The sequence below is a fragment of the Mastomys coucha genome, unplaced genomic scaffold (assembly GCF_008632895.1).
Source record: "Mastomys coucha isolate ucsf_1 unplaced genomic scaffold, UCSF_Mcou_1 pScaffold23, whole genome shotgun sequence".
NCBI lineage: Eukaryota > Metazoa > Chordata > Mammalia > Rodentia > Muridae > Mastomys > Mastomys coucha.
Genome location: NW_022196906.1, coordinates 4,625,124 through 4,653,063, shown reverse-complemented (window position 1 = coordinate 4,653,063; position 27,940 = coordinate 4,625,124). Strand labels below are relative to the sequence as shown.

Below are 27,940 nucleotides of genomic sequence, written 5' to 3'. Positions count from 1 at the left end.
GTCTGTATTACTGTTTCTTTTTTACAGAATACTCCGAAGCTCTCTCTGGCCTTTCTACTTCATATGCTGCTTTGCTAAGAATTAAGAAGAGTTCAACCTTGTCTGCCTTTGGCTCCAAGTCCAGACCACGGTACAGCAGTCCGTCATTAGGTACCCTCAGTGTTTCTCCACCAAGCTGGCGAGGAGCGGCTCAGCAGTACCACTCCCCAGGCAACCTTTATCATTCCTCAGATGCCTTCAGACAAGACGGTAAGTGCAGAAAAAAAAATATAAAATAGCATCAGCCAGAGAAGGAACACTTCACACAAGACTGTTAATGAGAAGTCTCAAACCTGCTGCAGCGAGGAGAGGGTTGGAGTTCACTCTACTGTAGGGAGAAATTTGAAGAGGCACACCAACTTTGGGAAAGCAAGTAGAATTCAGAGGCATGTGCTCAGTGTGGATAGAGCATTTGCTCTTGTTAACTGGTGTACTTAGAAGCAGAGTTTGGGTGGTGGACTGCTGTGTTCATGAGAGAGGTTACTCTCTGAGTCGGTAGAACAGATTGCTGTTTGTAAGAATATAAGAGGGCTGAGAATGACCCATGTCTTACAGGTGCAGGCAATGGATTTACAATTGCAACCTTGGAAACTGTGATATAGGAAAGCAAAAGGAGGGCAGAGGTCCGTGGAAGAGAAGAGTAGGCCACTCTGAGGAAAAGCCTGTTAATACTTCTTAGATTTTTCCTTAGTAAAACAGCATTAAGTATATTATATATCCTATGAATGTATGCTTATATTTCATTTTATTTTTGACTGATAAGTAAATAAGACAGATGTCACATAAATATCAGTTAAATTAACAACCAATCTACACTTATTAACATTATGGACTGAGAAATATCTTTCTGTTGTCATCATTAGACATATTAAGAGAAAAAAATGAGGTTAATGAGCAATCCTGCCAGTGCTCATTAGCAGGCACAGTGCCATGATTTAGATATAACATATCTCACGCAATGTCTCAAAGAAATGTGTCAGGTAGATACTGTTGTTTCTGCAGGAATGAAACGCAGAGGTGGGTGTGCGTCTCTCCCAGGATCACACTATTAATAGGCTCTCTGAGTAGTTTTTACTTATGCTTTTATTGATTTAAGAGAAATATTTAATGACATTCAGCACTGACTAAGGATAGATGAGACATTTGAAGGCATATTTTCCAAGAACTTTATTACAAAAGTTAAAGTATCAACTTAGGTTGTGTTGTGTGGAGGCAAAGTCATTCCTCATGATTATACAAATCTTTCCCCTATAAAGCATCCATCCCATGATGCTAGCTTTTGCAGTTTATTCACTTGATTGGATCTTAAATATATGTTGAATGGCAAAATACTTAACATGTATTTCAAAATTCCCTTTTCATCATATTTAATTTCTTTTTGTTACTAAACTTGTACTTTGAAAGTTTCTTAAATTTATGTAGTGCATTCTCAGTGTTGTCAACACTGCTTGCTATAAACCCACTAACAACCCCTTTAAACCCCCTTTTATTGTATAACATCTATGTCTTTTTGATTTGTTTTGTAATCATTGAATTTAACCAGTTACTTGTATGGCAGTGAATTTGGAACTCACTAGTAAATGCTACTGTGCTCATCAGTGAATATGTCACTGGTGAAAGTATCATAATTAGACAAATGTATATTGGGATTAAATTTGGGAGGCATTGTTATTTTGTGGATTATTTAAAAGGTATTGAGTGTTCAGAAACACATGCTTTGCATATTTGTCTTAATTACTTTCAAGCTGGTAGATAGCTGGTATGTTCTCTTGCAGCTAATGGAAGGGTGTTAAAGTACCTTTTAATATAACTAAAATATAGCCAGAAAGTCTGAAGTAAAACAAATGCCAATTATAAAGTCAGTATGTATAAGGATATAAGACATAGGCAGGTTCCTTCAAAGTGTCTGTTGTAAACACCTTTCTTCTCGGTTTTATACCTTCATACCCACTGTAGACCAGTCCAGTTTTGGACTAAGTAGTAGCCAAATGTACTAGTCAGGGCTTTCTCGAAAGACAGAATTGCTAGAATGAATATAAATACAGAGAGGATGAGAGCTCTAATAGAAGAATAGACTTGCCATTGAGAGTGAGTGCTGAGCACTTCCTTTCTCCATGTCCTCTCTACAGGCTCCCACTAGAAGGTGTGTCCAGATTTAAGCTGCTTTTTCCCAACACAAATGATCCAAATGTGCCACCCTGCAAGCAGAACCATTGTTCATTGAAACAGTTGGTGAATGACTTTATGGATAGACCATCTTAATACCTACACCATTTCTTAAATGAATGTAACCTGTTCTCTGTGGGCTGAGAATAAAGTCATTCACTCAGGTCAAATAGCTTTGACCATAGCAGGAAGTCTGTATCCAAAAATCGTGCTTACAATTAATTCCTTGGCGCAGCAGAACTGTCAACTCTCAGCTTAGCTACGATGAAGATAAAATCCTTTGGTGATATGAGGGTCATTGAAGTACAGACTTATTACAATGAAACCCAATGTCTAAAAATTGTTCTTATTTTGGGCTTGTACCACAGTAAGAGCCAAGATTTTAAACTCTACTAAATACAAAACAAACAAACAAAAAGACTTTATCTATTAATGTTCATTTAAGAAAATACTAGTAGTAATGTATTATTTTGAAATATACAATTAATATGTTTGAAGTTATTTAAAATTTATATTGAGGAAAATGTATTTTCACTATTGTTGTAGATGAGCATCTACCTAAGTCTGTTAAATTGACTGTTGTTTTATATCAAACAACTTTTATAATACTTATTTTTATTATTATAATATTTTACAAATTTTAAGAAATATGACAAAAAAGATATTGTAGGTATTGAATGGGGGTCTATGGGAGAAGTTGGGGTACAAAAGGGAAGCAAGAATGTGATTTAATTCTATTTCCTTAAAATATGTTTTTAAATGTTAACAAATTCAGATAAATTGAAATCATGTAACTTTTCTCATCATAATGCAATAAAAGTTAAAAAATAAAAAGAGAAAAAAATCTCACAGGTGTAACTAGAAGCTTGAGTTAACAGTTAATGCAAGATATAATCATATTAGTCATCAAGCATATCCATTACACCAAGGGACAAGTCTGGTCAGTTATTTGTTTATCCATGCTCAGAACTTCAACTGGAAGAGCTTTACTCTCTCTGATGAGAACACACTCACATTTTCTGATCTCACTATGAGTTTATTGCTTTCTGAAATGACATTTAACTCAAACATTACTACAAAAACATTAGTAAATTTTACCTCATTCAACACAGGCTGATGAACACAAGTAATGACAAAGTGATTTTGTGTATCTGCTTTCCTTAGTGTCAAGCACCTACATATATTGACTAGGAATCTTGTTGAAGTTCAGAGGATGGAGCACTTCATCTATAAAAGGTTCCTATGTTATAGCCATGCTTCTGTGTCTTGGATTGAGTGAAACACAAGTCTCTAGTTTGGGACCCAAATGCATCTAACTGTAGTATAATCCACATATTAGAACGTCCAAGGGAGGATTGTAAAGACTTTCCCCTGACTTTTCCTTTCTCATCTGACTATTTGATAGATCTCAGCTGGATGTGACTTTGAATTCTTTCTCCTGGACAAGAGTCTGACATATGGCTTTTGTCAGGTAATTCCCTTTAGCTTTGATAGAGAGTAAACCTGAGGTTGACATGCTCTTGTGAAAAATGAGAAAAGTAACAGAGCCTGAAAAGGGAGCCATTCTGATCCTGATCAGAGTCAAGCCAGAAGGATGTGGCACAGGGCTTTTTTGTTTGTTTGTTTTAATAAATTTACAATCACAGTTTCCTGGAAAAAATGGAGAAACAGTTTAACTCTGTAGTAAATATCCAGCTGAAACTTATACACAGATATAAGTAAGTTTAAATTATGTTCATTGCAGCATATGCATCTGAACAGAAACTGGAAATTTTGTATACTTTTTTCACCCCATGTAAAACTAATTATTAAAATGAATAATTTAATTTAATTATTAATTAACACTTTAATTAAAGGATATTCATCAAAATATAATGGTGATTTATAAAGGTATTATGATGTCATCTCCTTGAAGTGATTACAATGTGGTTTTCTGAGAAGAGAAATGGTTCAGCCACGCAGAGAGCTGGCTACTCTTCCGGAAGATTGTGCCTCTTTCCCAGTACCTATATCTAGCATCTCAATCACTGGGAACTCCAGTTATAGGGATCCAACACCCTCTTCTAACTCTTGAGACCACAAATTAAAGTCCCATACAATAGCCAACTTTATTTCCTCAGACAATTTATACTCTGAGGGTAAGTCAGAATCACATGAGTAAAGTTTACAATGGCAAGGAGAAGCCCCATGAGGCAAAAGCATGTTTTTCAATAGAAGCACATAAACAAATACAAACAGCAAGTTTTAATGAATAATTTGAAGTAATCTCACTCTTACTGGACAGATCAGGAGGTCAGAAACAAATTATACGAACAATTCCATTATTTTGAAAAGAATTGCAGTCACAAGACTCTTGTCTTGTTTTCTTGGCTTTTCCACACAAACACTTGCATGATTCCATTCTTGGACAGGTATTCCTTTACCTGGGTCCAATTTCTGGTGTCACAAAAGAATCTAAACTGAATATGTAGATAATGAAAGACCCCCAGAACTGGGGAGATCCTTACTCAAGTCTCGGGATGACGCGACCACCCAATAACTCACGAGAGACTGAACTTGCTGCAATCACATGAGGTTTATTTGGGATAGGCCGGTACCTGGGTCAATCTCGTGACTATGCTGGCCAGAGGAGTTTGACCCTGAACACAAGAAGTGAGGGGTATTTAAAGGGAAAAAACACAAGCTGGGGGTGGGGAGAGGGTTAACATAAAAACAGTGGAAAATTTCAGAGGGACCCAACCCAAGGTATTCAGTTAGGGAGAGGAACATATTCACTCTAGGAATGTAATCTTCATCTACCGGTCGATGGGGTGGAGAGGCTCATAAGCCAGTAGACCTTCATTCTTAGTTCTGCCCTCATTGTGGATCAATCAGGAGGGGCAGGTTTCGGGAACCAGAGCCCTGAGGCTCTGAGTTAGCCAAGTTCCTGGAACTAGCTACTTCACATTTTTGGCTTGTTACAGAGGTTTTCCATGTCCCCTTTTAGGTAAAGGTTACACATTATACATACATTTGTATTAAATGCCCTCATTTTAAATTCTAAGATTCTCCAGCCTTTCAATACCAGTAGGCATCTAAAGTGCCTCACAGTTATCACATCTAAAGTAAATCACAGTTATTCCTCAGTCCCTGTGTTTAACGCCCTCCCCCCATTCCACACCTGCCAGCAAGTCCCCCTCCCCAAACACACACACTCAACCATAGCTGCGAGTTGCCTTCTAGAGAACTGGCTATACAGAAGTACAAAACCTGACTCCTAACACTGTATTACAACAGATGCTAGTGTGGTATGCATGTTGGAGTACAGGTATGGTTCCATTTCCTCTCTCTCAGGGTGTCCAGATGCAGCTGCTCACCAGGCTGAAAGGATGAAGCATAGTTTGGAGGGGGCAGGGGTACTGGAAGAAAGCCTTCTCCAATGGCAATCTTCAATGAAACAGCTTCCTTAGAGAATCTTAGCTTGTGTGCCTACCTTTATTCATGATGAGCTTGTAAAATACACTTTACTGGGGTGAGCTAGGGCAATATATATATATATATATATATATATATACAAACTTTGGAGAGTGGGAAGGAGTTTTGAAGGTGAGTGAAGTCATTAGCTGGAATTTGAATTACTGTGAGTGGCACATTTGCATGGAGAGGCATTCGAGGAATCTCTGGTACTTGCTGAGAAAGAGGAAGCTGAGCTTGTAGGTTTGCCAAGAGCAATGTGACCTTCCCCAGGTAGAGGGTGTGGCTCTTCAGACAAGGTCAGAGAAGGGAAGCCCTGCTGGTAAAGGGAGTCCTCCATTTTTTGGAGCTCAGAGGTGCCCTGTGGTCATGGTAGACTGCAACCTTAATTTGCAGTTTCTTCACACCCAGTTTCTGCTTCTCTTTACTTCTTTTGTTGTTTTGTTCTTCTTGCTGAAAGAAGTCAACTGATCTTGAGAGCTGTACATCAGTTAAGACAGTTAGCAATAATTAAGCTACAGCATCCAAAAATTCTTCAGGAACTCAGTCCTTCAGCGCACTGTTGGAGTATGTTCACAGGTGGACCTATATACATTATAGCATTGGGATTCACCTTGTGAAAAGCATAAAGTCTAAGGAGGACCAGGCTAAACCTTCCTTGGTTTCCAAAACCATGGAGACAGTACTGAAATAAACCCTTGCTTTTCTTCATTTTGTGGGTGCCATCTCTTCATGACCAAACTTCTCTATTCTCCTCTGTGGATTATTCTCACAATTTCATACTGGAAAAGCTTCATACATTTCATCTATTTTAATTTTCTGTGTCATCTCGTGATCATTCCTACATCTGGGTACATTTTTTAGGCAGCCAATCCCTATAGTTAGCCAAGAGTTGTTTATTCAAAACTTAATTATGCATTCTTTTTGTTCTCCTTAATATTCTGTGCAAAACCTACTTTTTAGTTCTATTTGTTACGTTAGCAGATGCTGCAGAAAAGAAAAAAAGCAAATGTTGCAAGTTGAAGAGATAAAATTATTCTTCCTACTCTTTTACTTAATCATCTACATCAAATGTGCTAAATTTTATCTGATTGAAATTGTGAAGTGTTTGAAACAATAAGGAAATTTTGTGACTACATATTAGTTTTATTAAATTTTAATATTTTACCTACTTAGTACTGTTTTTAAAGATTTAGTTATTTCTTTTTATGTGTATGAATGATTTCCTTTTAAGTATGCCTATTACTATGTATGTCTTGGGCATCAAAAGAGGATGTCACTGAAAGACTAGAAGATTTAGAAAGTTGGGAAAAAGCATGCTAATGAAAAGGGAAATGTATTAGTAGAAATGTATTATACTGTATAACCTTTACTTAAAGGACATAGAAGGTCTCTGTAATGAGCCAAGAATGTAGACTAGCCAGTATCAGAAACCTGTTGGCCACAAAGGCTCCCCCTAGTTAGGTCCAAGAACAAAAGGCAGGATATGAGCCATATGGGTAGTTCTAGGGAATGGTCAGCCATAAAGTGAATAACACTGACCAGACCACATTCTTGTGCATAATGAGTGTGTAGGCCATTTTACTTATGACCCTGACTCAACCAGGGGTTGGGTCCTTTGGAATTTTCCACTGTTTTTATGTTATGTTTCCTTGGTAACCTTCTCCACCCCCCAGCTTGTAATTTTTCCCTTTAAATACCCCTCACTTCTTGTGTTTGGGGTCGAACCCTTCTGGCCTGCCAGGTTATGAGTTCAACCCCAGATCTGGCTTACCCCTAATAAACCTCATGTGATAGCAGAAAGTTCGGTCTCTCATGAGTTATTGGGTGGTCGCATCATCCTGAGACTTGAGTAAGGATCTCCCCAGTTCTGGGGGTCTTTGAGTCACATTCCCTGGAACTGGAGTTGCAAATGATTGTCAGCAACCATGTGGGTGCTGGGAACTGAATTCAGGTCTTCTGCAAGTGTATCAAGTCCTATGAACTGCTGAACCATCTTTCTAGCCTTCTACTTCAATACTTAAGTGGTTGTTAAGTTGTCAGGCTAGCTAGGAGGCATCTTATGCATTGAGCCTGGAAAGTCATAGTTTCTTTCCTCAGAATGCTTCCTTTATCTTCATTGAGCATATCCTAAAATAATGAATATATGGTCACTAAAAAGATCTTAATGTTTTTGCATTTGAAAAGCCTTCATTTTTCCTTAGCCTAAAGTTAATAGTAGCTTTTCATTAATGTTTCAATTATTTGCTGGCTTCTCCTTTGATAGGTAAGAAGTCAGTTTCCCACTTATTTATCTATTCTTTGAAAATGAACTGTCCTTGAAAAATTATGTTTGTTCTAACTCTTGATATTTTATATATTTGCCACATATCTTTCAAAAGTAATGTTACTATTATTTATGTCAAATATTTACAAACTAATTTCAAGATGAGATAAAAATATTTATTTTTGTGGTTTCTAAGTATCTGAAATTTCTTATTGATATTATTATATGTTTCATTTAGAGTGAATAATTGTTCTTCTTCCTGACTTGAATCATTTTGTGTCATTCCTAGTCTATATTGGAATTTAAAATTTATTTTTGCAGATATCTATGGTGTGGAAGACATTTTATTTTTCTCCTGTTTTGTATGTTTATCTAGTGTGCTTAATAGCCTAGCCACTATATCCAACTACTCTGTCCTCTAGATAGGAGTGAACTTCATGGTGCTTCTAGGCAGACATGCTGGGAATAATTGAGATTGGGCTATTATGACAAGATAAAAAACAACATTTGATTAAATTCAAAGTCAGGAAGCTCTTCCTGCTTGGTCTTAGAATGGGATACATCTACCTATAGGAAAAATACTTTGCATTGTAATGATCATGAAATTCATCACACCTAACTTATATCATATGATCACCAGTAACTGCCCTGGGGAAGCAAAACTTGACCCAGAATAGATTAGACATGGGAGAGAAACCTAGACCCAACAGTGAGTATGTTCAAGGGCAGACTGTGTAAGACCCTGTCTTAGCTTACTGGAGACCCCCTATGTAAATCAGAGCCTGATCGATGCAAAAAGCAAGAGGATTTTTAATGTTCCTGTGCACGAGGGCTATCCCAGACCCTAAGGAGAGGAAGCAACCCCACACAGCTTGTTCAATGAGCTTTTATACAATTTTCAGGCCAGCAGCCATTAGACACATTGTGATTGGCAAAACAGTGTGACTTTTTAAACTGATTGATCTTCAGGGAATGAGGTGGCAAGGACTTTCCTTGTCTGAAGATGGGCAAAGGTCCACCCTTCAGAATCCGCAGGTCGCAGGTGCAGGTTGTTTCTCACCCTGTGGTCTGAGGAATGTTAATCAGCCTCTCTCTTCCAGAGAGTTCCAACACCTTCCCAAAGTTCCTGAGCTTATCTCATTAAGCTCAATGGAAATTCCTGGCCTCCCAGTGTTTTTCTGAGATGTCTCAGTTTACTCCATTTTCACAAGTGCACAGAAGGCATGTGCCTTACTGTGTAAGAACTGTGCATAAGAAACAATGCTTATAACAACAAATGGACAACTCTAATAATTTTATTAATAAACATAATTCTTAAGGAGTCTTTTTTTTTTTTTTAATCTAGGTGTCTTAGTCAGGGTTTCTATTCCTGCACAAACATCATGACCAAGAAGCAAGTTGGGGAGGAAAGGGTTTATTTAGCTTTACTTCCACATTGCTGTTCATCACCAAAAGAAGTCAGGACTGGAACTCAAGCAGGTCAGGAAGCAGGAGCTGACACAGAGGCCATGGAGAGATGTTCCTTGCTGGCTTGCTTCTCCTGGCTTGCTTAGCCTGCTCTCTTATAGAACCCAAGACCTCCAGCCCAGGGATGACACCACCCACAAGGGGCCCTACCCCCTTGATCACTAATTGAGAAAATACTCCACAGCTGAATCTCATGGAGGCACTTCCCCAACTGAAACTCCCTTCTCTGTGATAACTCCAGCCTGTGTCAAGTTGACACACAAAACCAGTCAGTACACTAGGTGACCAGAAAATGTCCACTAAGGCGGTGGAATACATTTTCAGCAGCAGTTGCCTGAGAGAACTCTGAGCATCCAAACTGTAAACAATAATAAAATCTCTTTGATGGCAGGAGGGAAATAAAAAGTATCAGTAGTATGTCATCACATTCACAAAAAGAAAAATATAGCCGTCTATAGAAAGGCAGCAGCAGCGGCTACAATGTGAAAATAGGTGGTCTCTCTTGTACTCCTATGCAGGCTTATTCAGTCAAATCTGTAGATATAGCACTTACCCCTTTGAGTTTTGCTCCAGGTATTTCTCATAGCTTTATTGACAGAAGATCCAGACAGTCCTTCAGATTACACTGCTGATTTGCTGTTGTCCCATAGCATGGTAACCAACTGGGGCTCTAAGTTAGAGGTAACCAGCGGTCATCAGACATAGCTGTTTGAGAAAATGATGGGGGAAAAAAAGCAATTATCACAGGGAATATTTTAGTCTGGAAGGAAGTTTAGAATCCAAGAGACACAGTAACAGCTGGACATGATCCTGAAAAACACTGATAGATACTAATAAGGATGGCTTCTCCATTAATTTGAGTAGTGCTTTCTTATATGATCTTGGCAGTAATGAAGTAACTGAAGCTTGGGAGGAAATGGTCTGGATTTCAAAAGCTTGGAAAGGAAAATTGATCCAGCTTGATGTATTAGTGCAAGATGCTAGAAGGGAAAGTCTGGTCTCTGTCTCAAAATAGCACTACTGTACTTCTCCAGAAAGCCGAACCCCAGAAAAGTGAGTGGGCTCCTCAAGACCTAACTGTCTAAGACAGTTCTGTGGAAGAGAATGCCAGCCCGAGGCTCACAAGGAGGGGCTGCAGTGGCACTGCCCCTGAGAACCTGTGGAAGAAGCAAGGGTTCTCTCAAGACAAATACAACTAAAGGACAATGCTTTAATTTACACAGTGGCCCTGAGAATGTTAAAGAGAGAGCCAACTGCTGGGATCCAAGGGACTATTGACTCTCATAGCAGACATTGAATAAGAGTGAATTTTGTTTGTTTGTTTCAAGTAATGTTTTAAGTTATTACATTCATGGGGATTTTATGAAGAATTAAAACCAAATTAGTCATTATCTCTTTTTGTCATCTGTTATAATTTCTTTTGTGATGCTATATACTTAATTAAATAATATTTTGGATATATTATTTCACTCTTATTTGTCCTTCTATTAGATTCAATCATTCTTTATATAATTAGATTCCAATAATCATGAATTTCATTTAAGAATAATGAAAGGAGCACACCAAGCACATGCTCTTAGAATAACTGGATAAGAGCTAGGTAGATGTACAGCCCATTGCTCTCAATACCACCTCATCTCCTAAGTTTGCTGAGCCTCTGGTGGATGAGGTCACTTTTAAAGCTTAGAAATAACTTAAAGGGAAAGGACATTTTATGTAGCATGGGTCTGTGATTCACAAGTGTGTTTTAAGCATATCCAATTTATGCTACTCTGATCCATCCACTGGTTCTGGCTCAGCTCCACACACACCACCTCCTGCTCTGATGGAGAGCTACCCAAACTAAATCAGAGTTGCCCTGTTCACATGTATACTTTCACATTTCAGTGGTTCAAATATCTCTTGTGATATCTCCAAGACCTTGAGCCCTAACTTGATGTACATGTTTCCTTTGTGACACAAACTTACTGTACTAAAGACTGCTACCTGGTAAGATATAAAACTTGATATTGCACTATCTGTGCGAATGAGCAAAAGATCATTGTTCACGTTTTGAAGCTTTCTGAGGAGAGCAGGTGTCCTGGTGTTTAAAGGAAGGGAGGGGTGGGTGGCTTTGGTTTTTGGTATGGTCCATGAGCATGGTTGAAATGAGGGTCTTTGTGTGGACTTAGGAAAACATTATATCAACTAATGCCAAGAAAGGACACCCAGAACTGAGACAAATTCTTGTATGACTTTAAAACTGTCAGAAGTCAAAGAAAAAAATATACATTCTCAGATTCTAGAGTCTTTTATATTTTAGATAAGCACCCTGTTTTTGAGCTATAATCAAGCACAGGAGTACAAAAAATAGAACTAGGATACTTTGTGACAAATCTGTCAGAAGACTACAAGAGTCCTTAACACCTAATATATATTATATATGTATATATATGTATACATATACATATACATATTATATACACATATATAATATATATTAGGTGTATATATATTAGGTATATATATATATATAGTTTCACACTTGGAAAATAGGGCAAGAGGAATATGTAAATCATCACAAGATATACAAATAAAAACTGTGATCCATACCAAGAATTAATATATTGAGAGTTTGTCTTTAAATTGCCATAAAAATAGTGAGTTTTACATGCCATTTCAAACACACTTTGGCATTTTTCCTTGGCAATTGCTCCCCTGATTCCCTTTGCTGGCCTTTCTCTGTCCTTGGTAGCCTTCCTTCTGCATTGGTGTCACATGCATTCCCTCAACCCTATGCTCAACTCAAGGAATCCTCTTCTTTTATCTCTGTGTACTTTGATCGTGTGCACCAATGTTCATGTGCATGGTGCCTGTGTGTGTGAAAGAGAGGAACAAAGAGAGATTAGTCAGTCCATAGACAGAGAGAGACAGAGACAGAGATACAGACAGAGATATACAGAGAGACAGAGAGATTGGTCCATAGACAGAGAGAGACAGAGACAGAAAGAGACAAAGATACAGACAGAGACACACAAAGAGACAGAGAAGGAAGACAGAGACAGAGAGACAGCAAATCCGGGTCATACATAGAAGTCTTATTTGTCTTTCTGACTTAGGCTTATTTCACTTAACATACTTATTTTTAGATTGATTAATTTTTCTGAAAATATCATGATTTCACTTTTCTTTGTGGCTAAGTAAAATCCCATTGCATATTTCTAGCACACTTTAATTATTTGTTGTGCATTTGTGGCACATTTTAATTGCACATTCATCTATTGATGGTCACCCAGGCTGCTTCTATTTAGGAGCTATTGTAAATAATGAAGAAACAAGCAGATCACATCTAATTTGAAGCCACTGTCTGAAAGAAAATCTTATCGCTGAAACACAAGCTGGTGAGCACCAGTAGTATATGCTAGCTATAGATGTTTGCCAGTCTGCTAATAAAGGTTAAAAGCCTTACAATGTCAGTGGCTGTAGCTACTGGCAGTGAGTCACAAGAAGCCATCCTTCATTCTATATGCAGTCATAACCACATATGGCTGTTCTTCTCAGAGCATACAGCACTCTTCTCTGGGATGATGAAACCTGGTGCGCTTTTAGTTCTTTTGCTCTACACTGACAGTTTGCAGAATTTAATTTTAAATCTTTAAAAAACTTACCATGTGAGAATCTCAGAGCATTCATTTCCAGTTGGAAGAAGCAATGCTGAAGTCAGAGAACTAGATAATCAACATAGTAGGGAGGGAAGGGAGGGAGGGAGGGAAGGGAGAGAAGGAGGGAGGGAGGGAAGGAAGGAGGGAGGGGAGAAGGGGGAGAGAATGAGGGAGGGAATGAGGAAGGGGGAGGGAAGGGAGGGAGGGACGGAGGGAGGAAAAGAGGGAGGGAAGAAGGGGGAGGGAATGAGCGAGAGGGGGAGGGAACAGTGCCAATAAAGGGATAAAGGTCTAGATTATAAAAACCCAGAACTTGATGCCTTCTTTTTCTCCCTTGCCTCATCTTATATCCTGTGTTTACCTATAATTAGATCTGTAACATACAAATCTTTTGAGTTTTTAGTATTTGGATACTCTTAAAGATGTGTATTGATTTTTGTAAAAATGCATCTATTTGCATTACATCATTTTTCCTTATACTTGAGCCTTAAATAAACTGTGCTCCAGTGAGTGAGGGGAGTGTACACAGGATGAACCAGGCATGTCAGCACATATCTATAATCCCAGTCCTGGGGAAGCTAAGGGGGGATGTGATGAATTAAAGGCTAGCTTTGGTTCTTTATGGCTGCAACCACTGGTAGGTTGACAAATAACAGTGCATGGATGGTGGACACACTGGATGCACTAGTTGGCATTAGAACAGAAAGGTTGAAGGAATGTAGGAAAAATTGGAGAGGAAGGAGTAGGAGATGGACTTGATCAAAATGCATTGTTTAATTGTTTAAAAATTTAAAAGGGTAAATTAAAAATAGGAAAATGAGCCTGGTGGTGGTGGCTCATGCCTTTAATCCCAGCACTTGGGAGGCAGAGGCAGGCAGGCGGATCTCTGAGTTCGAGGCCAGCCTGGTCTACAGAGTGAGTTCCAGGACAGCCAGGGCTACACAGAAAAACCCTGTCTCAAAAAAAACAAAAAAAAAAAAAAAAGGAAAATGAATCAAATAATGCATGAAAATGAAAAAATTTACATCTATACTTTCATGTACAATATGAATTTCAAACCCTATTGTATGTGCTTTTTAACAATCTAAAAGTTTTACAAATTTAGGGAATCTTGAAATACCTTTATATTATTTTCTTGAGTTGCTTTGAGAGGTTAAAAATAAAATATTATTTAATCTTATTATGGGTATCATACATGAAAATCAATTTTGAAAATTAAAATTATCTTAGCATTATAAAAGGCATGTTAGCAACTCCTTCTTTTATAAATTTGATTGCTGAATAAAAATGAGGGTTTATAAATTTTGAATAAAGTATAATCAGAGATGTATTGACCTTGTGTATTGAATAATTTTAAAGTCTCCATCTTTGTGTCTTTGCAGAAAGTGTGGATTATGGGCCAGTATTTGTACAAGAACCTGATGACATCATTTTTCCCACTGATTCTGATGAAAAGAAGGTAGCTCTCAATTGTGAAGTTCGTGGCAACCCATCTCCTACTTACAGGTAGAAATTAATTATGCATTGGTTTTCTTCTTTTCAAAATATTTTATTTTTTTATTAATTTATATTTCCATATATTCAATCCTGACCACAGTTTTCCCTCCCTTCCTTTGCCCCCCACATTCTGCACACCTCCCTACGTTCCTCCTCCCCATCCACTCCTCCATCTCCCTTCAGAAAAGGGCAGGCCTCCCAAGGTTGCTAATCCAATACGTCAAATCAAGGTACAATAAGATTAAGTATATTTCCTCATATTAAGGATGGATGAGGCAACCCAGTAGAAGAAGAAGAGTCTCAAAAGCAGACAAAAGTGTCAGAAATAACCCCTACACAGAAGGTGTAGATTAGGAGTTCCACCAAATACTAAGCTACACAACCATAACACATATATGAATGATCATGTAGACTCCCCGATTGTCAGTTCAGTTCCTGTGAGCCCCTATGAGCCAGGTTGGTTGATTCTATGAGTTTTCTTGTGACTCCTACATTCTTTTCTCCCATTCTTCAGCAGGATTCCTGGACTCTGCATAGTATTTGCCTTTGAGTCCCTAGATCTGTTTTCATTAGTTGTTGGATGAAACCTTTGTGATGATAATTGGGTTAGGTACCAATTTTCATTGAATTTTGATTTTTTGTTTTTTATTTTTTAGAAAGTATGGTTTTGTTCTATTCTAGGTTTCTGGGATATCTGGCCTCTGGTTTCTGGTCTTTCAAGTAGTGTCAATGGTGGGCCCCTTCTCATTGCATGGGTGTTAAGCTGGACTAGTCATTGCTTGGCTGCTACTACAATTTCTATGCCATTAACCTAGCACATCATGCTGGCACGACAAATTGTAAGCCAAAAGTTTTATGGCTGGGTTGGTGTCTCAAACCCTCTACTGGATATGGGAGATAACTGAGTTAGACTTTACATTTCCTATTATTAGGAGTCTTAGTTAGGGTCACCCTATAGATTCCTGGGAGTTTCCACTGGACTACATTTCTACTTTCCTCCAGAATTTCCCCACTCCCAATTCCAGTTGTCTCAAGTCCAGCCAGCGCTGCATAGTGAGACCTGCAATATATATGCAAGACATATCATAATGTTTCAAGTAGTATAGTGTATTTTTCTTGTGTTACATTTTCTAAGATGGCTTCGGAATGGAACAGAAATTGATCTGGAGAGTGACTATCGCTACAGTCTGATAGACGGCACCTTCATCATCAGCAATCCAAGTGAACTCAGGGATTCTGGACTGTACCAGTGCTTAGCCACCAACATGTTTGGAAGTATTCTTAGTCGAGAAGCCACACTTCAGTTTGCCTGTGAGTAAAATAAGATTATTTTACCTAGAGTGTAGCTGCACAAATTTAAACCTTCAGTTATGAAGCTTAAGAGTGAAAATATGTTAAATCATAAGTCTGAATTAAAATTAGAGAAACCACGAATTTCTTCTGAGTGTATATTCCAGTTTCTTAGTATATGTGCTAGCTCCCAAATAAACTCAGCAAAGTATTCTTAAGCATTAAAATGTGTTCATGAAACCAGATGGTTTTACCAGACATCCTTTACCTGCTTGTATCCTTTTCTGTGCATTTTATTACTATTTCCTACAGCCTATGAAAGGACATAACAGCACACTTCAGAACCTCTATATATATTAGAAACCAAGGGAATATTATGAAACAGTAATGTTTTAGATGGTGACTGTAACTCCATACTGATTTTGATTAGATGAAACTGTCACACACAAACACACATGTGCTTATGCAGCACTGTCACTGCATTTTGTGCAATTGTGGCCACCTCACTGACCAGCGGAAATAAGGAGGCAACCAAGAACTCTTCTCCAAGCAGTTTATTCAGGAACCTTGTACTTTTACTTTTTCCTCTTTCTCCCTTTTTCTCCTCCCAGCCCCCAGCACTCACGGGTTAAATACTTTCCCTGGTCCCAATCAGCATCAGCTACATGGCAAAGCATAATAGGCTGCGGGAAATCATGCCACCTTGTATCACAAACTAGAGGCACTCAGCTTTTCCAAATAAGGGCTTGTTAATCGCAGGGTGGCAGCTGTGGCTCTCCATAGTTCCCCCTTTTTGTTTTAAACGCAACAGGCAAGAGTAGAGGTCTGATCTCCAGTAATCGTGAGAAGGACATTGCAATGGCCCTACAACCTGGTGGTAATATCTCTTGGCAAAATATCTGACCCGTCTTTGAGAACACGTACATCTAGTTTGTACTACAAACTGGGCTTATTTAGCCACTTGGCATGTGTCTCTGTCTTAGGTGATTTATTTGCCAAAGCCCTAACTCGTAGCAGCCAAGTTGTTGCCATGCCCGTCCTATGCCTTTTTCCTGGAGGTGGGACCTGGAGCATCAACCACATGCAATCAGACGTGCTCTCCAAGGGACCGGTAGAAGCTGATCTCTATGATCTCTAGTGCAGTGCTTAGCCTTGCATCCTGAGCATAAAGAAGAACATTCAGAATAGTTAACCAAGCCTGTGGAGATGGCCCCACCTCCAGGGCTGCAAATGCTTGCACTACCAAAGTAGCCTGTCATTGCTGCCGGACCTGCATAGATGCACCACAATGCCAATATACTGACAAGGACCAGTAAAGCACCCATGGTTCCAATACCCACCCACTCTTTCAGATGATTCAATCCACTATCGAGGGACAGGTCAACTCTGGTGGAATCCACATGGACTATGGCTATGCGAAGATCCTGCAACAGATGATCCATTTCTCTAGACCAATTCCCTGTAAGATACATCAACAATTGTCAGACAAGTTAGCAGCCTGAGTGTGATTTTGATCCACTCACATCCTAGCTGTGCTATCTGCCACAAGGTATCCACTTGTTCTTGAACCAGATCCACCCTTTGGTTAAATACCATAATGTCTCCCTTTAAGTGGGCATTAATACTGGATTGGGTATCCAAGGCACTTGCAACATTAGCTGATAGATTATTGAGTGTGCTAGCTGTCTGAGCAGTGGAACTCAATGCAATAGCAGAAGCTGTGGCTCCAACCATAGCGAATGTACCTGGGCATCCTGGCAACCACAGCAAGGGGGAATCTATTCTGAGGGCTACTAAGGCTACCATTACTAACTATACATGGCACCCAAACACATACAAGGGTCGGAGCAAAGACATAATTTTTACTGATACTAATAATCTGACTGAACTTTCAAATACTTCACTAGAATTCCTTTCAAACAAGGCATTTCCTACTGCTCCACCGGCAATCATGGCCTTGGGAGAAATACCCATGCAACTCCCATTCATCCCAGTCAGCATTCTTGAGGTGGGGCACTTTTCCTCGTAAGCCATTCAGGAATCTAAATGGGATCTCGGAGGTCCTGTGGAAACACACAAACAGACCCTCTCACCCACGTCAATACCAGATCTGGGCCATGCTCTGAACCTGTCAAAATATCCTTCCATTGCACAAAACCCTTAGAAGTGGAAGAGGCAGATACATGCCGTTCTGCGGCCAATTTTCCTTCATTATCCAATTGAAAAAAATTAAGAGTAAGGAGAGCAATAGATATCTTTTCTCTCGGGGTAAGGCCATAGCCTATTTCCCCTTTTTGTTTTTTAAGGTAATAGGTTTAAAGGCATGGGATACATATTGGACATACCCTGGGGTAAAACCACCTATTGAAATCTTTTATCAGGCTCTTCATGATTAACAGAGGGTAAGGTAAACACAAATATAACACTATCTTCAGCACATAAAGGAATAGAAAAGAAACAATCCTTAATATCAATTACAATTATAGGCCATTTCCTTGGCAGGTCTGATAATAATGGCAATCCTCTTTGAACTGGCCCCATGATCTCCATTTGTCTACTAATAGCTCTTAAATCATGCAATAATCGCCATTTTCCTGATTTTTTCTTTATTTCAAAAATAGGGGTATTCCATGGTGAAACTGAGGGTTTGATATGGCCCAATTCAAGCTGTTCTTGTACAAGGTGAGCTGCAGCCGTCAATTTTTCAGAGGACAAAGGTGACTGAGGAACCCACACTGGTTCCTCTGTCTTCCAGGTGATGGGTATACCTTCCTCAGTGGCCCCTAGGAAAAACCCAGCCCCTGCCTCCCTTCACTCGGCTGAGCAACAATGGGGGGCTTTCGGCCTTACAAATACTTGCCTAGGCCAAAGGAAGGATGATATCCCATGGCCTGCATAATAACATAAGAAGTCTCAGTATAATTTCCTTCATTAGTTAATGTAAATCCAATTTCTATTAATAGATCTCGTCCCCATAATGATACCAGAAGTTCAAGTACAAACGGCTGGATTTTCCCTGAATGTCCCTCTCCATCTTCCCAGGGCAATTCTCTTGCACTCATGGTAGGGGGTTTTGCATAACCTAATCCTTGGAGAGTTTGAGAGGACTCTTGAAGAGGCCATCCCTTGGGCCAATCCTTCTTTACTATAATACTTCTATCTGCACCAGTATCAAGAAGCCCTAAAATTTTCTTTCCATCCACTCTTATCTCCAAAAGAGGACGTTGATCCAGGTGTAGGTTTATAAAGGCTCCATCTGATCTCGTAGAACCAAGCCCTCCTTTTCCTCGTTCTTTATTTTGTGATGGAAACATTTCATGACAATTGGGAAGAATAAGAACCTGAGCTAATCTATCTCCAGGGGAGATGGAAACAATCCCTCGGGGGTGGGGGGGAATCATAATTTTAACAACCCCAGTATAATCAGGATCTATGACATCAGGATGAATAACTAACCCCTTTAATGCTGATGATGAACGGCCAATTAGTAACCCCACTGTTCCCTTGGGGAGTGGACCTTGGAAATCTGTTTCTATTAACTGAACGCCCATCTGAGGGGTTAGTACGAGTCTGGTGGCAGAGCAGAGGTCCAATCCTGTGCTCCCCTTAGTGGCTCTCCACACTGGTTGGGATGCCACAGGATTGGCCAATTCCCCTCTGGCTCGTTCTCCATTGCCCCATATATTTGCAGGCCTTTCAGGCGAGGGCCCCGCTGCCCATTTTTTTTTGACCTGGCTCCACCATAGCCTGTAGTAAGTGGCTGTCCATTAATATCTTTCACTGATCTGCATTCATTGGCCCAATGATTTCCCTTTTTACATCTTGGACACAATCCAGGTTGTTTTGGACGGTCCTGCATAGCTCCTGTTTCTGCTGTTCTTCCTCTATTGGGACATTGCCTTTTAAGGTGTCCCAGTTGCCCACACAGAAAGCATGTACCTGGATTCTGCTTGTTACCTTGCAGTATCTGCATAACCGCAGCGGCAAGGCCTGCATTAGTCAATGGACCACCCAGTTCCCTACATACTTTCATCCAAGCCTCAAGTCCTTTATGTTTGTAGGGAGTTATAGAGGCCTTGCATTCCTTGGTACATTACTCATAAACTGATTGCTTAATCAGTGGTATGGTCGCATCCGGGTCTCTGAAAATCCTTCCAGCTGCTTCTACCATTCTAGCTACAAAGTCTGAAAAGGGCTCCATGAGTCCCTGAATAATTTTAGTCAAATTTCCTGCAACTTCTCCCTTGTTAGGCAATGACTCCCATGCTTTTGTAGCAAGCATATTAACTTGCTCATACACCTGCAGTGGATATCCAATTTGCTGCTGCACAAACCTGCCCTGTCCCAAAAGTATATCCAAATCCCAGGCAGGATTACCAGCTGCTCAATTAGCAGCAGCCTCTTTGTTTAAGTGGCAGTGTTGTGTTGTAGGGGGGAGGTAAGGACACAGGCAGCCCTGGGCTTGTGGGCTCCACCATAATGGTGGACTTCTCCATTTTCTGTACTAACTTCTCAAGTTCCTCTTCAGAGTCCAAGCCACTCTTATCAGTCTGATCTTTCTCAGACTTTGCTGACCTCTCTTCCTTCAGCTGTTCTAACGCTTCCTGTTCCTTCTCTACTGCTTTAGAACACACTTTGTTCTCCAGGAAGCTGCTAATCAGTTTCCAGATTGGTCGCACTCCATCTTTTAATGTTCCTTCCTTCCAGGCGAAATCCAGATCTCTCCCTAATTCATCCCAGCTGGGCAGCGTCAAGTGACCCAACACCTCGAACCAAGGGACAGCAATATAATAGCTCCTTAAGAGCAACAAACACGGGACAAGATTGCGAATTATCATACTATCACTTTTGATTTGCCCTTAACGGGACTTTATCGCTCCACTCGGGAGACCTATTGCCTCTTTACCGAGGTCCTTCCTGTTTGTCCCACCTTACCTGGGAACTTACCAGTCGATTGTCCTGTCTACAAGGAGTTCTGAACTGTAGAAGATGTCCCCGTACGGGCCACCATTTGTCACCGCCTCACAGACCAGCGGAAGTAAGGAGGCAACCACGAACTCTTCTCCAAGCAGTTTATTCAGGAACCTTGTACTTTTATTTTTTCCTCTTTCTCCCTTTTTCTCCTCCCAGCCCCCAGCACTCACGGGTTAAATACTTTCCCTGGTCCCAATCAGCATTGGCTACGTGGCAAAGCATAATAGGCTGCGGGAAATCATGCCAGCTTGCATCACAAACTAGAGGCACTCAGCTTTTCCAAATAAGGGCTTGTTTATCGCAGGGTAGCAGCTGCGGCTCTCCACATTCAATGGTTTTGTATACATGACAAGTCTTATTTAAGATCACTTTGCCTGAAGAAAGTGAAGCTGTCTTGCTTAGTGAAATCATGCCACCTGATATTTACACAATGACAAGATCATCCAGTACTGTCATTTACTGAATGTAACTAACCCATGGGAGAGTGAGACATTATCTTATAGATACTCTATGTAAATATACGTAAAGTACATCATATGTACTACTAAGCAAATACATAGATACTTGAAAAAATGTGAAATTCCTTCATTGATGGGGAAAGCTTTCACCAAATTGAAAATAGTCTACTATGTGAAAACTTTAATATTATTTGATAGTAAGTAATCCTATTTGAATTTAAATTCTTGAGGATTATAATCAGCAAAAATTGAAAGGGGTTGAAGAATCCTTGAATTAATACATATAACTATATTCATTATATAAGTTATCAAAAATGATTTTTAAGTTAATTTGAACTGAGAAATGAAGTAATTGATTCTGCTTCCTAGCATCTTCCTTGTGTCATTTCTAAAATTAACCTGAGATAGAGACACTCTCTTATAAAAGTGAGAAGAGAAAGAAAAGACTAAACAGTTGGAAAAACACTCAGTGGGAAGACTATGAGCAAGATCCCAGGAAAGTCAAAATCCTATTTTTTAAAATGTCAATTTGGCTGATTTGAGAATGATACGTTTAGAAATTCAAGAGAAACAAAAACTGTATCCTGCAAACAGTACTTTTATTTTATAGAATCGTTTATGGCCAGTCATGCAATCATGAAAGGGTTTTGCATTCGTGATAACAAAATAGCTCATGAAATCAAACAGGTAACCTTCTCTGCCACTCTTCTGTTGAATAAAATGATCACTTTGAGATAGATACAACATGACATTGTTAAAAAAGATAGCTCCAATTTGATTTTGGGTCTTTCCTGAATACTGCAATTGCATTATAATCTAAATAATCTTTATATTCTGACCTTACTAACTACTGCACTATGATTAATTTCTACAATTATATAAGGTAGCACAAGTAAATTGTAGCAAGAGAATTAAGTATGGAATCAGCACATTTCTTCTCTTATTCAAAGTAAAGAACTACTTAATTTTCCTTTTGCATGTTTAAGAACCACCAGGGCTTATAAAACTTTTGTTATGATAATATTCTAACTTACTGGCTTATTCACAGATAGGATCCAGAAGGCTAAATGTTCCATGTGAGGCTGAGATTACAAAACTAGCTTTCAGTTATCAGCAGCTAACAACACCACTGGCTCTGACTTGTGAAGACACAAGTGGATGAGGACATTGATGTTGGTTCTTTTGACCAACAATGAAAAAAATGAAAGGAAGATAGGAAAGAAGAAAGGAAGGAAAGAAAGAAGGAAGAAAAGAAGGAAGGAAGGAAGGAAGGGAGGGAAGGTGGGAGGGAAGGAGGGAGGGAAGGAGGGAGGGAGGGAGAAACTATATCTAATGTGTTTAAAATTAACTGAAATTTAAATTCTTCTGAACTTTTCTATTCACTTTTGAATAATGTATTTATATAATGATTGTTCCAAATTGTCTTATTAGCATGCTTATTTTGACCTCCTCAAAATGTGACTTAATGCGACTTGAGATATAAGATTCTTGATCAATAAGAATGGATACATATGCAAATCTTCGTGAAATGTCCTGCACATCACATGAACCTTAGTGTGGTTTAGGAAGTCTCCTAATCATTGGAGTTGGAGAGAATGCTTCCTGAGGTTCCCAGTGGCCAAGTCAGATAGATGAGATAGATAGATAGATAGATAGATAGATAGATAGATAGATAGATAGATAGATAGATAGATAGATGATAGGAGTTCTACGTCAGAAGAAACTGTTCTCAGTACATTTTCATAATATTTTACATCAGAAGCTTGTACTTCAATCTCTGCACCATTCCACATGAATCAGCAAATTTAAGCATCTGACAGAAAGCCTATTGTATTCTGTAAAGGTAGTCACGAAGTAAATAATTTAACTTACTGATATATCTAAATAGAGAGATATTCTAAGTACCAGCTAACATCTTTGCTGACTGAAGAGACGCTTCCTGTCCTCCTAACCTGTCCTATACAGGTACAATGAAAAGTTTCACACCAGCTTTTTTCCAAAGGAATAGCTACAAATACACTTCAGCCCACTTAATGTTAATGCTTTAAGTTTATCATTAATAAATATCTAGCTCACAGGGCTACAGTAAAAATTAATGAGGGTGAGATTTATATTTTAAAATGTGTTTTCAAGTTCAGAGAGGGGATTGTAAATAAACACAACACTGATACGTTCTTTCCAGTAGTGAGCCTTAGTGGTTATCAAGAAGATGATACTTAAAAACATAAACTTTCTTCCTGGAATCTATGTTCATCATGAGGGTGACTTCTTTACAGAGTGGAAGGATCTCTCCTCAGTGACAAGTGAGAACATACCAGATCAAACATTGTCACTCTATTAGCTTAGTGCCACCTGGATGGGAATTTAAATGGATAATGTAACTTTTCAATATCCAACCCCAAAGTTCATTGCAGTCTCTCCAGAGTTGGTAATTTTTTTCTTTTTAAAAATAATTTATGCCACCAAGTCAAACAGAAAATGAATCAAGAGTGAAATCTCCTCATGCTGTCTCTAGCTTCAGAATATATCTTTATATGCAATCCTTGGTAAATTGATAGTTCATATCTAAATTTGAACATATTGCTTTTCAGGGCATTTAGATGATTTAGATCCAAAATATTCCATTCGTTTTCCTTGAAGCAGCTGATTAAAATAACCTCCTTAACTTTTGAGAGATTTTATGACTTGTAGACTTTATATCTAAGCCCTTTAATTTAACCTTTCATTTTCATATAAAACTCAAAAATTACCTCTTTGCGTTTTTCATAACTTTTTTCTCTAAAGTAAAATTAACCTTAGACTTTAAAACCACTTTTTACTAGTTTTAAACATCTAATGAAATTATTTGAATAATCACAAACTCCACAGTATAGCCTAAGCTTATTTCATTAGTCTAGGAGGCTTTGCCCATAATAACTTTATTAATTTATTTTAGTATTAATCTGAATCAAGGAGTGACATTAGCCTGAATGAGTTCAATGGTTGTAAAAATATTAGATTTTGTTATAAATTAAGGCTTTTTATCATTGTATCTTCTATACACAAAGCAACTCTCTCTTCTCCCTCCCTCTTTCTCCTCTCTCTCTCTCAGTATATATATCTGTGCCAGTCTTATGTAGCTCAGTTGCATAATTACAACCTTGAATTGAGCAGATGACCTTGAACTTCCAGTTTTCTTGCATGCACCTCCAAAATGATGGGATCCTAACTACATGACTCCTTTTCAAAGAACTAAAGCCTAATTTCTGCTTATTTTTGAAAGATGGCTTAATTACTTTTGCTTTTAATTTTTTCCTCTGAGAAGGTGCCTCTCCCATATTCCCCCATTCTGGGTATCAAGTATCTACAAGATTATGCACATCTTCTCCCACTGAGGCCAAAGAAGGCTACATGTATGTCTGAGGCCTCAGACTGGCCTGTGTTTGCTCTTTGTTTGCTGAGTTAGTTTCTGGGAGTTCCCCGGGTTCACTGTAAGTCTTCTTATGGGGTTGCCATCCTCTCTGTTCCTTTAATGCTCCCCCTAACTCTTCCAGAGGGATCCCAACTGTAGATTCAGTTTGTTTGTTTGTTTGATTTTGGTTTTTGTTTGTTGTTGTTGTTTTTGACAGGGTTTCTCTGTATAGCCCTGGCTGTCCTGGAACTCACTCTGCAGACCAGGCTGGCCTTGAACTCAGAAATTCGCCTGCCTCTGCCTCCCAAGTGCTGGGATTAAAGGTATGAACCACCACTGCTTGGCTGGTGTAGTTTTAAAAACATGCTACTTACTCCCAAGCCCAGTAGCTTCCAGCTCCACATTTGCTCAAGGGGTTGACAGTGTTACCAGCCACTCCCTAGAATCTGTGGATAAAGGACACAAGATTAGCTTTGTTGTTTTAGAACTTGTCTGCTAGACACAATTGCTCCATTTTGTCCCTGTATTTCTTTTAGACAGGAACAATTTTGGGTCGAAAGATTTGTAGATGCTTTGGTGTCCCCATTCCTCCACTGAGTGTCCTGTGTGAGTACTGGAGGTAGTCTCTTAGGGTCCCTTCTCCTCATTGTTGGGCACTTTGGCTAAGGTCTATCCACACTGAGTCCTTCGAGTTTCCCCCATCCTGGGTCTATGGCACTTTCTAACGGTTCCCTGCACCCTGTACCCTGCAGCTGCTTATTTCCATTCATTCTACTGGTCTTCTGCCCCTCCCTCCTGTCTGCCCCCAACCCCCATGCCTGATCCTGCGCCTTTTCCCCTCCCCCTCCCATCTTCCATCGAGGTCCTTCGATCCCTCTGCTTCCCATGATTACTTTGTTCCCTGTTTGCCTTAGTTAGGGTTTTACTGCTTTGTACAGACACCAACTCTTATATGGACAACATTTAATTAAGGTTGGCTTACAGGTTCAGAAGTTCTTTCCATTATCATCAAAGCAGAGCATGGCAGCACTTAGACAGACATGGCACAGGAGGAGCTGAGAATTAAACATCTTGTTCCAAAGGCTAATGGTAGAAGATTAGACTCTAGACTGCTAGGATGAGGGTCCTAAGCCCAACCCAAAAGTGACAACCTTCTTCCATAAAGGCCACATCTACTCCAACAAGCCGACACCTCCAAATACTGTCACTCCCTGGGCAAAGGATATTCAAACCAGAACACTCTTTTAAGTTAGATTTAAGCATCAACACTTGGGCCTACCTTCATGTTTAACTTCTTTGAGTCTATGGGGTGTATAATGGGCATTCTGTACTTTATAGCTAATATACACTTATCAGTAAGTATACATCCTGCATGTCTGTTGCGGTAAATTTTCAACCCAATTTACCAAATCAATCTAGCCACAACTCAATTAATTGGTGTACATGCTACTCGCCTAGATTGGGCAGATCTACCACTATACTACTCTATTCCCATCTATTAGATCCCATATGACTTGCAATTTCTCCAAGCCATGTGCTTCAGCTCCATCTTTTTTCCACCTCGTCCTCCTCTCCTCTTTTGTCACCCTCTCCCATCTTTTCTCTCCCCTTCTCCCCCAAACATTTTAGCTCCACCTTCCCTCCTGCTGCCCAATCGTTGGCCTTAGCCTTTATTTGAAAAGTTAAGGTTGGGAGTAGGTTCACAAGGCACTTGTATATGTGATTTACTCCTTGTCTGCAGTGCTTTCCAGGAGAGGAGAGTTAGCATCAAAATACAAGACCAGGGCTATCCATAACACATGTCCTTTTGAATCTGGGCTATCTCACTCAGGGTGATATTTTCTAGTTTCACCCATTTGCCTTCAAAAATTCATGATGTCCTTGTTTTTAGTAGTATTCCATTGTGTAAATAAACCACATTTTCTGTATTCATTCTTTGGTTGAGGAACATCTGGGTTGCTTCCAGGTTCTGATTATTATGAATAAGGCTGCTATGAACATAGTGGAACACCTGTCTTTGTGATATGGTGGAGCATGTTTTGGGTATATGTCCAGGAGCTGTATAACTGAATCTTCAGGTAGAAAAATTTCTAACTTACTGAGGAACCGATGTAGTGTGTAGCTTTTGCTACCCCACTTTAGCTCCTGGAAGTGACTGCACTACCACCCCCCTCATAGCTTCTGTTGAAACCACAAGAAAGAGACACACACAGTTGTTCATTTTCAACTTGCCTTCTTGGCCTAATTGCCGACTACTGTCTTCTGCCTGGAAAAGCATGCCCTTATCAATACTCTTAGGTCTGCTCCTCTAGCCTGTCCTAAACTTTAGTGGCTTGTCCCATATAGCCCCTGTTAAACACCCCGACCATCCACCTATAGGAGTAGCCTGTGTGGCCCCTCCATTTTGAGATCTCACTTGGCTCTTCAACCTTTCTCCATCAGAATCATAGCAAAGCTCTGTCTCTCCTTCAAAAGTCCCGTCTATACATTCTGCCCAGCAACTGTTCCGAGGCTTCCTTTATTGACAGATCGAGAACGAGTTGGGAAACAGGACCTCATCATCAGAACTACCTTTACAAACAGCCAGATTGATTTCCAGAGTGGTTTTACAAGTTTGCAACCCCAACAACAATGGAAACCCTTTCTCTTTTCCCATATCATCCCCAGCATGTGCTGTTGCTTGCCATTTTGGTTCTTAGCCATTCTGATTGCTGAAAGGTGGATCTCAGGGTCATTTTGATTTGCTTTTCCCTGATGACTAAGGATATTAAACATTTCTTTAAGTGCTTCTTGCCCACTCAAGATTCCTCTGTTGAGAATTCTCTGTTTAGGTCTGTATTCCATTTTTAATTGGGTCATTTGGATTTTTAGAGTTTAGCTTCTTGAATTGTTCATATATTTTGTTTAGTTATTAGCCCTCTGACAGATGTCGGATTAGGGAAGATCTTTTCCCAGTCTGTAGGCTGCCACTTTGTCCTATTGACAGTGCCCTTTGCTTACAGAAGCATGAAGTTCCATTTATCAATTGTTGATTTTAGAGCCTGAGCCACTGGTGTTCTGTTCTGGAAAATTTCTCCTGTGCCAATGCATTCAAGACTACTTTCCATCTCTCTTCTATAAGATTTAGTGTATCTGGTTTTATGTTGAAGTCCTTGATCCACTTGGAATTGAGCTTTGTGTAGAATGATAAATATGGATGAATTTGCATTCTTCTACATGCAGACTGTCAAGTCAACCACCATCATTTGTTGAAGAAGCTTTCTTTTTGTCACTGTATGTTTTTTTTTTTTTTTTTTTT

The 27,940-nt window shown here is 39.4% G+C and overlaps 1 protein-coding gene across 5 annotated transcripts in view; it reads left to right on the top strand.

The window, feature by feature from the left end:
• Cntn5 (contactin 5) overlaps nucleotides 1–27,940 on the top strand; it is a 1,204,186-nt gene that overhangs the window by 722,348 nt on the left and 453,898 nt on the right. For all 5 annotated transcript variants that reach the window (XM_031346014.1, XM_031346011.1, XM_031346010.1 and 2 more), the window contains 3 exons: nucleotides 28–249; nucleotides 14,415–14,538; nucleotides 15,665–15,840. In XM_031346014.1, the coding sequence (XP_031201874.1) occupies nucleotides 28–249; nucleotides 14,415–14,538; nucleotides 15,665–15,840 (522 nt within the window). The remainder of the gene's footprint in view (nucleotides 1–27; nucleotides 250–14,414; nucleotides 14,539–15,664; nucleotides 15,841–27,940) is intronic.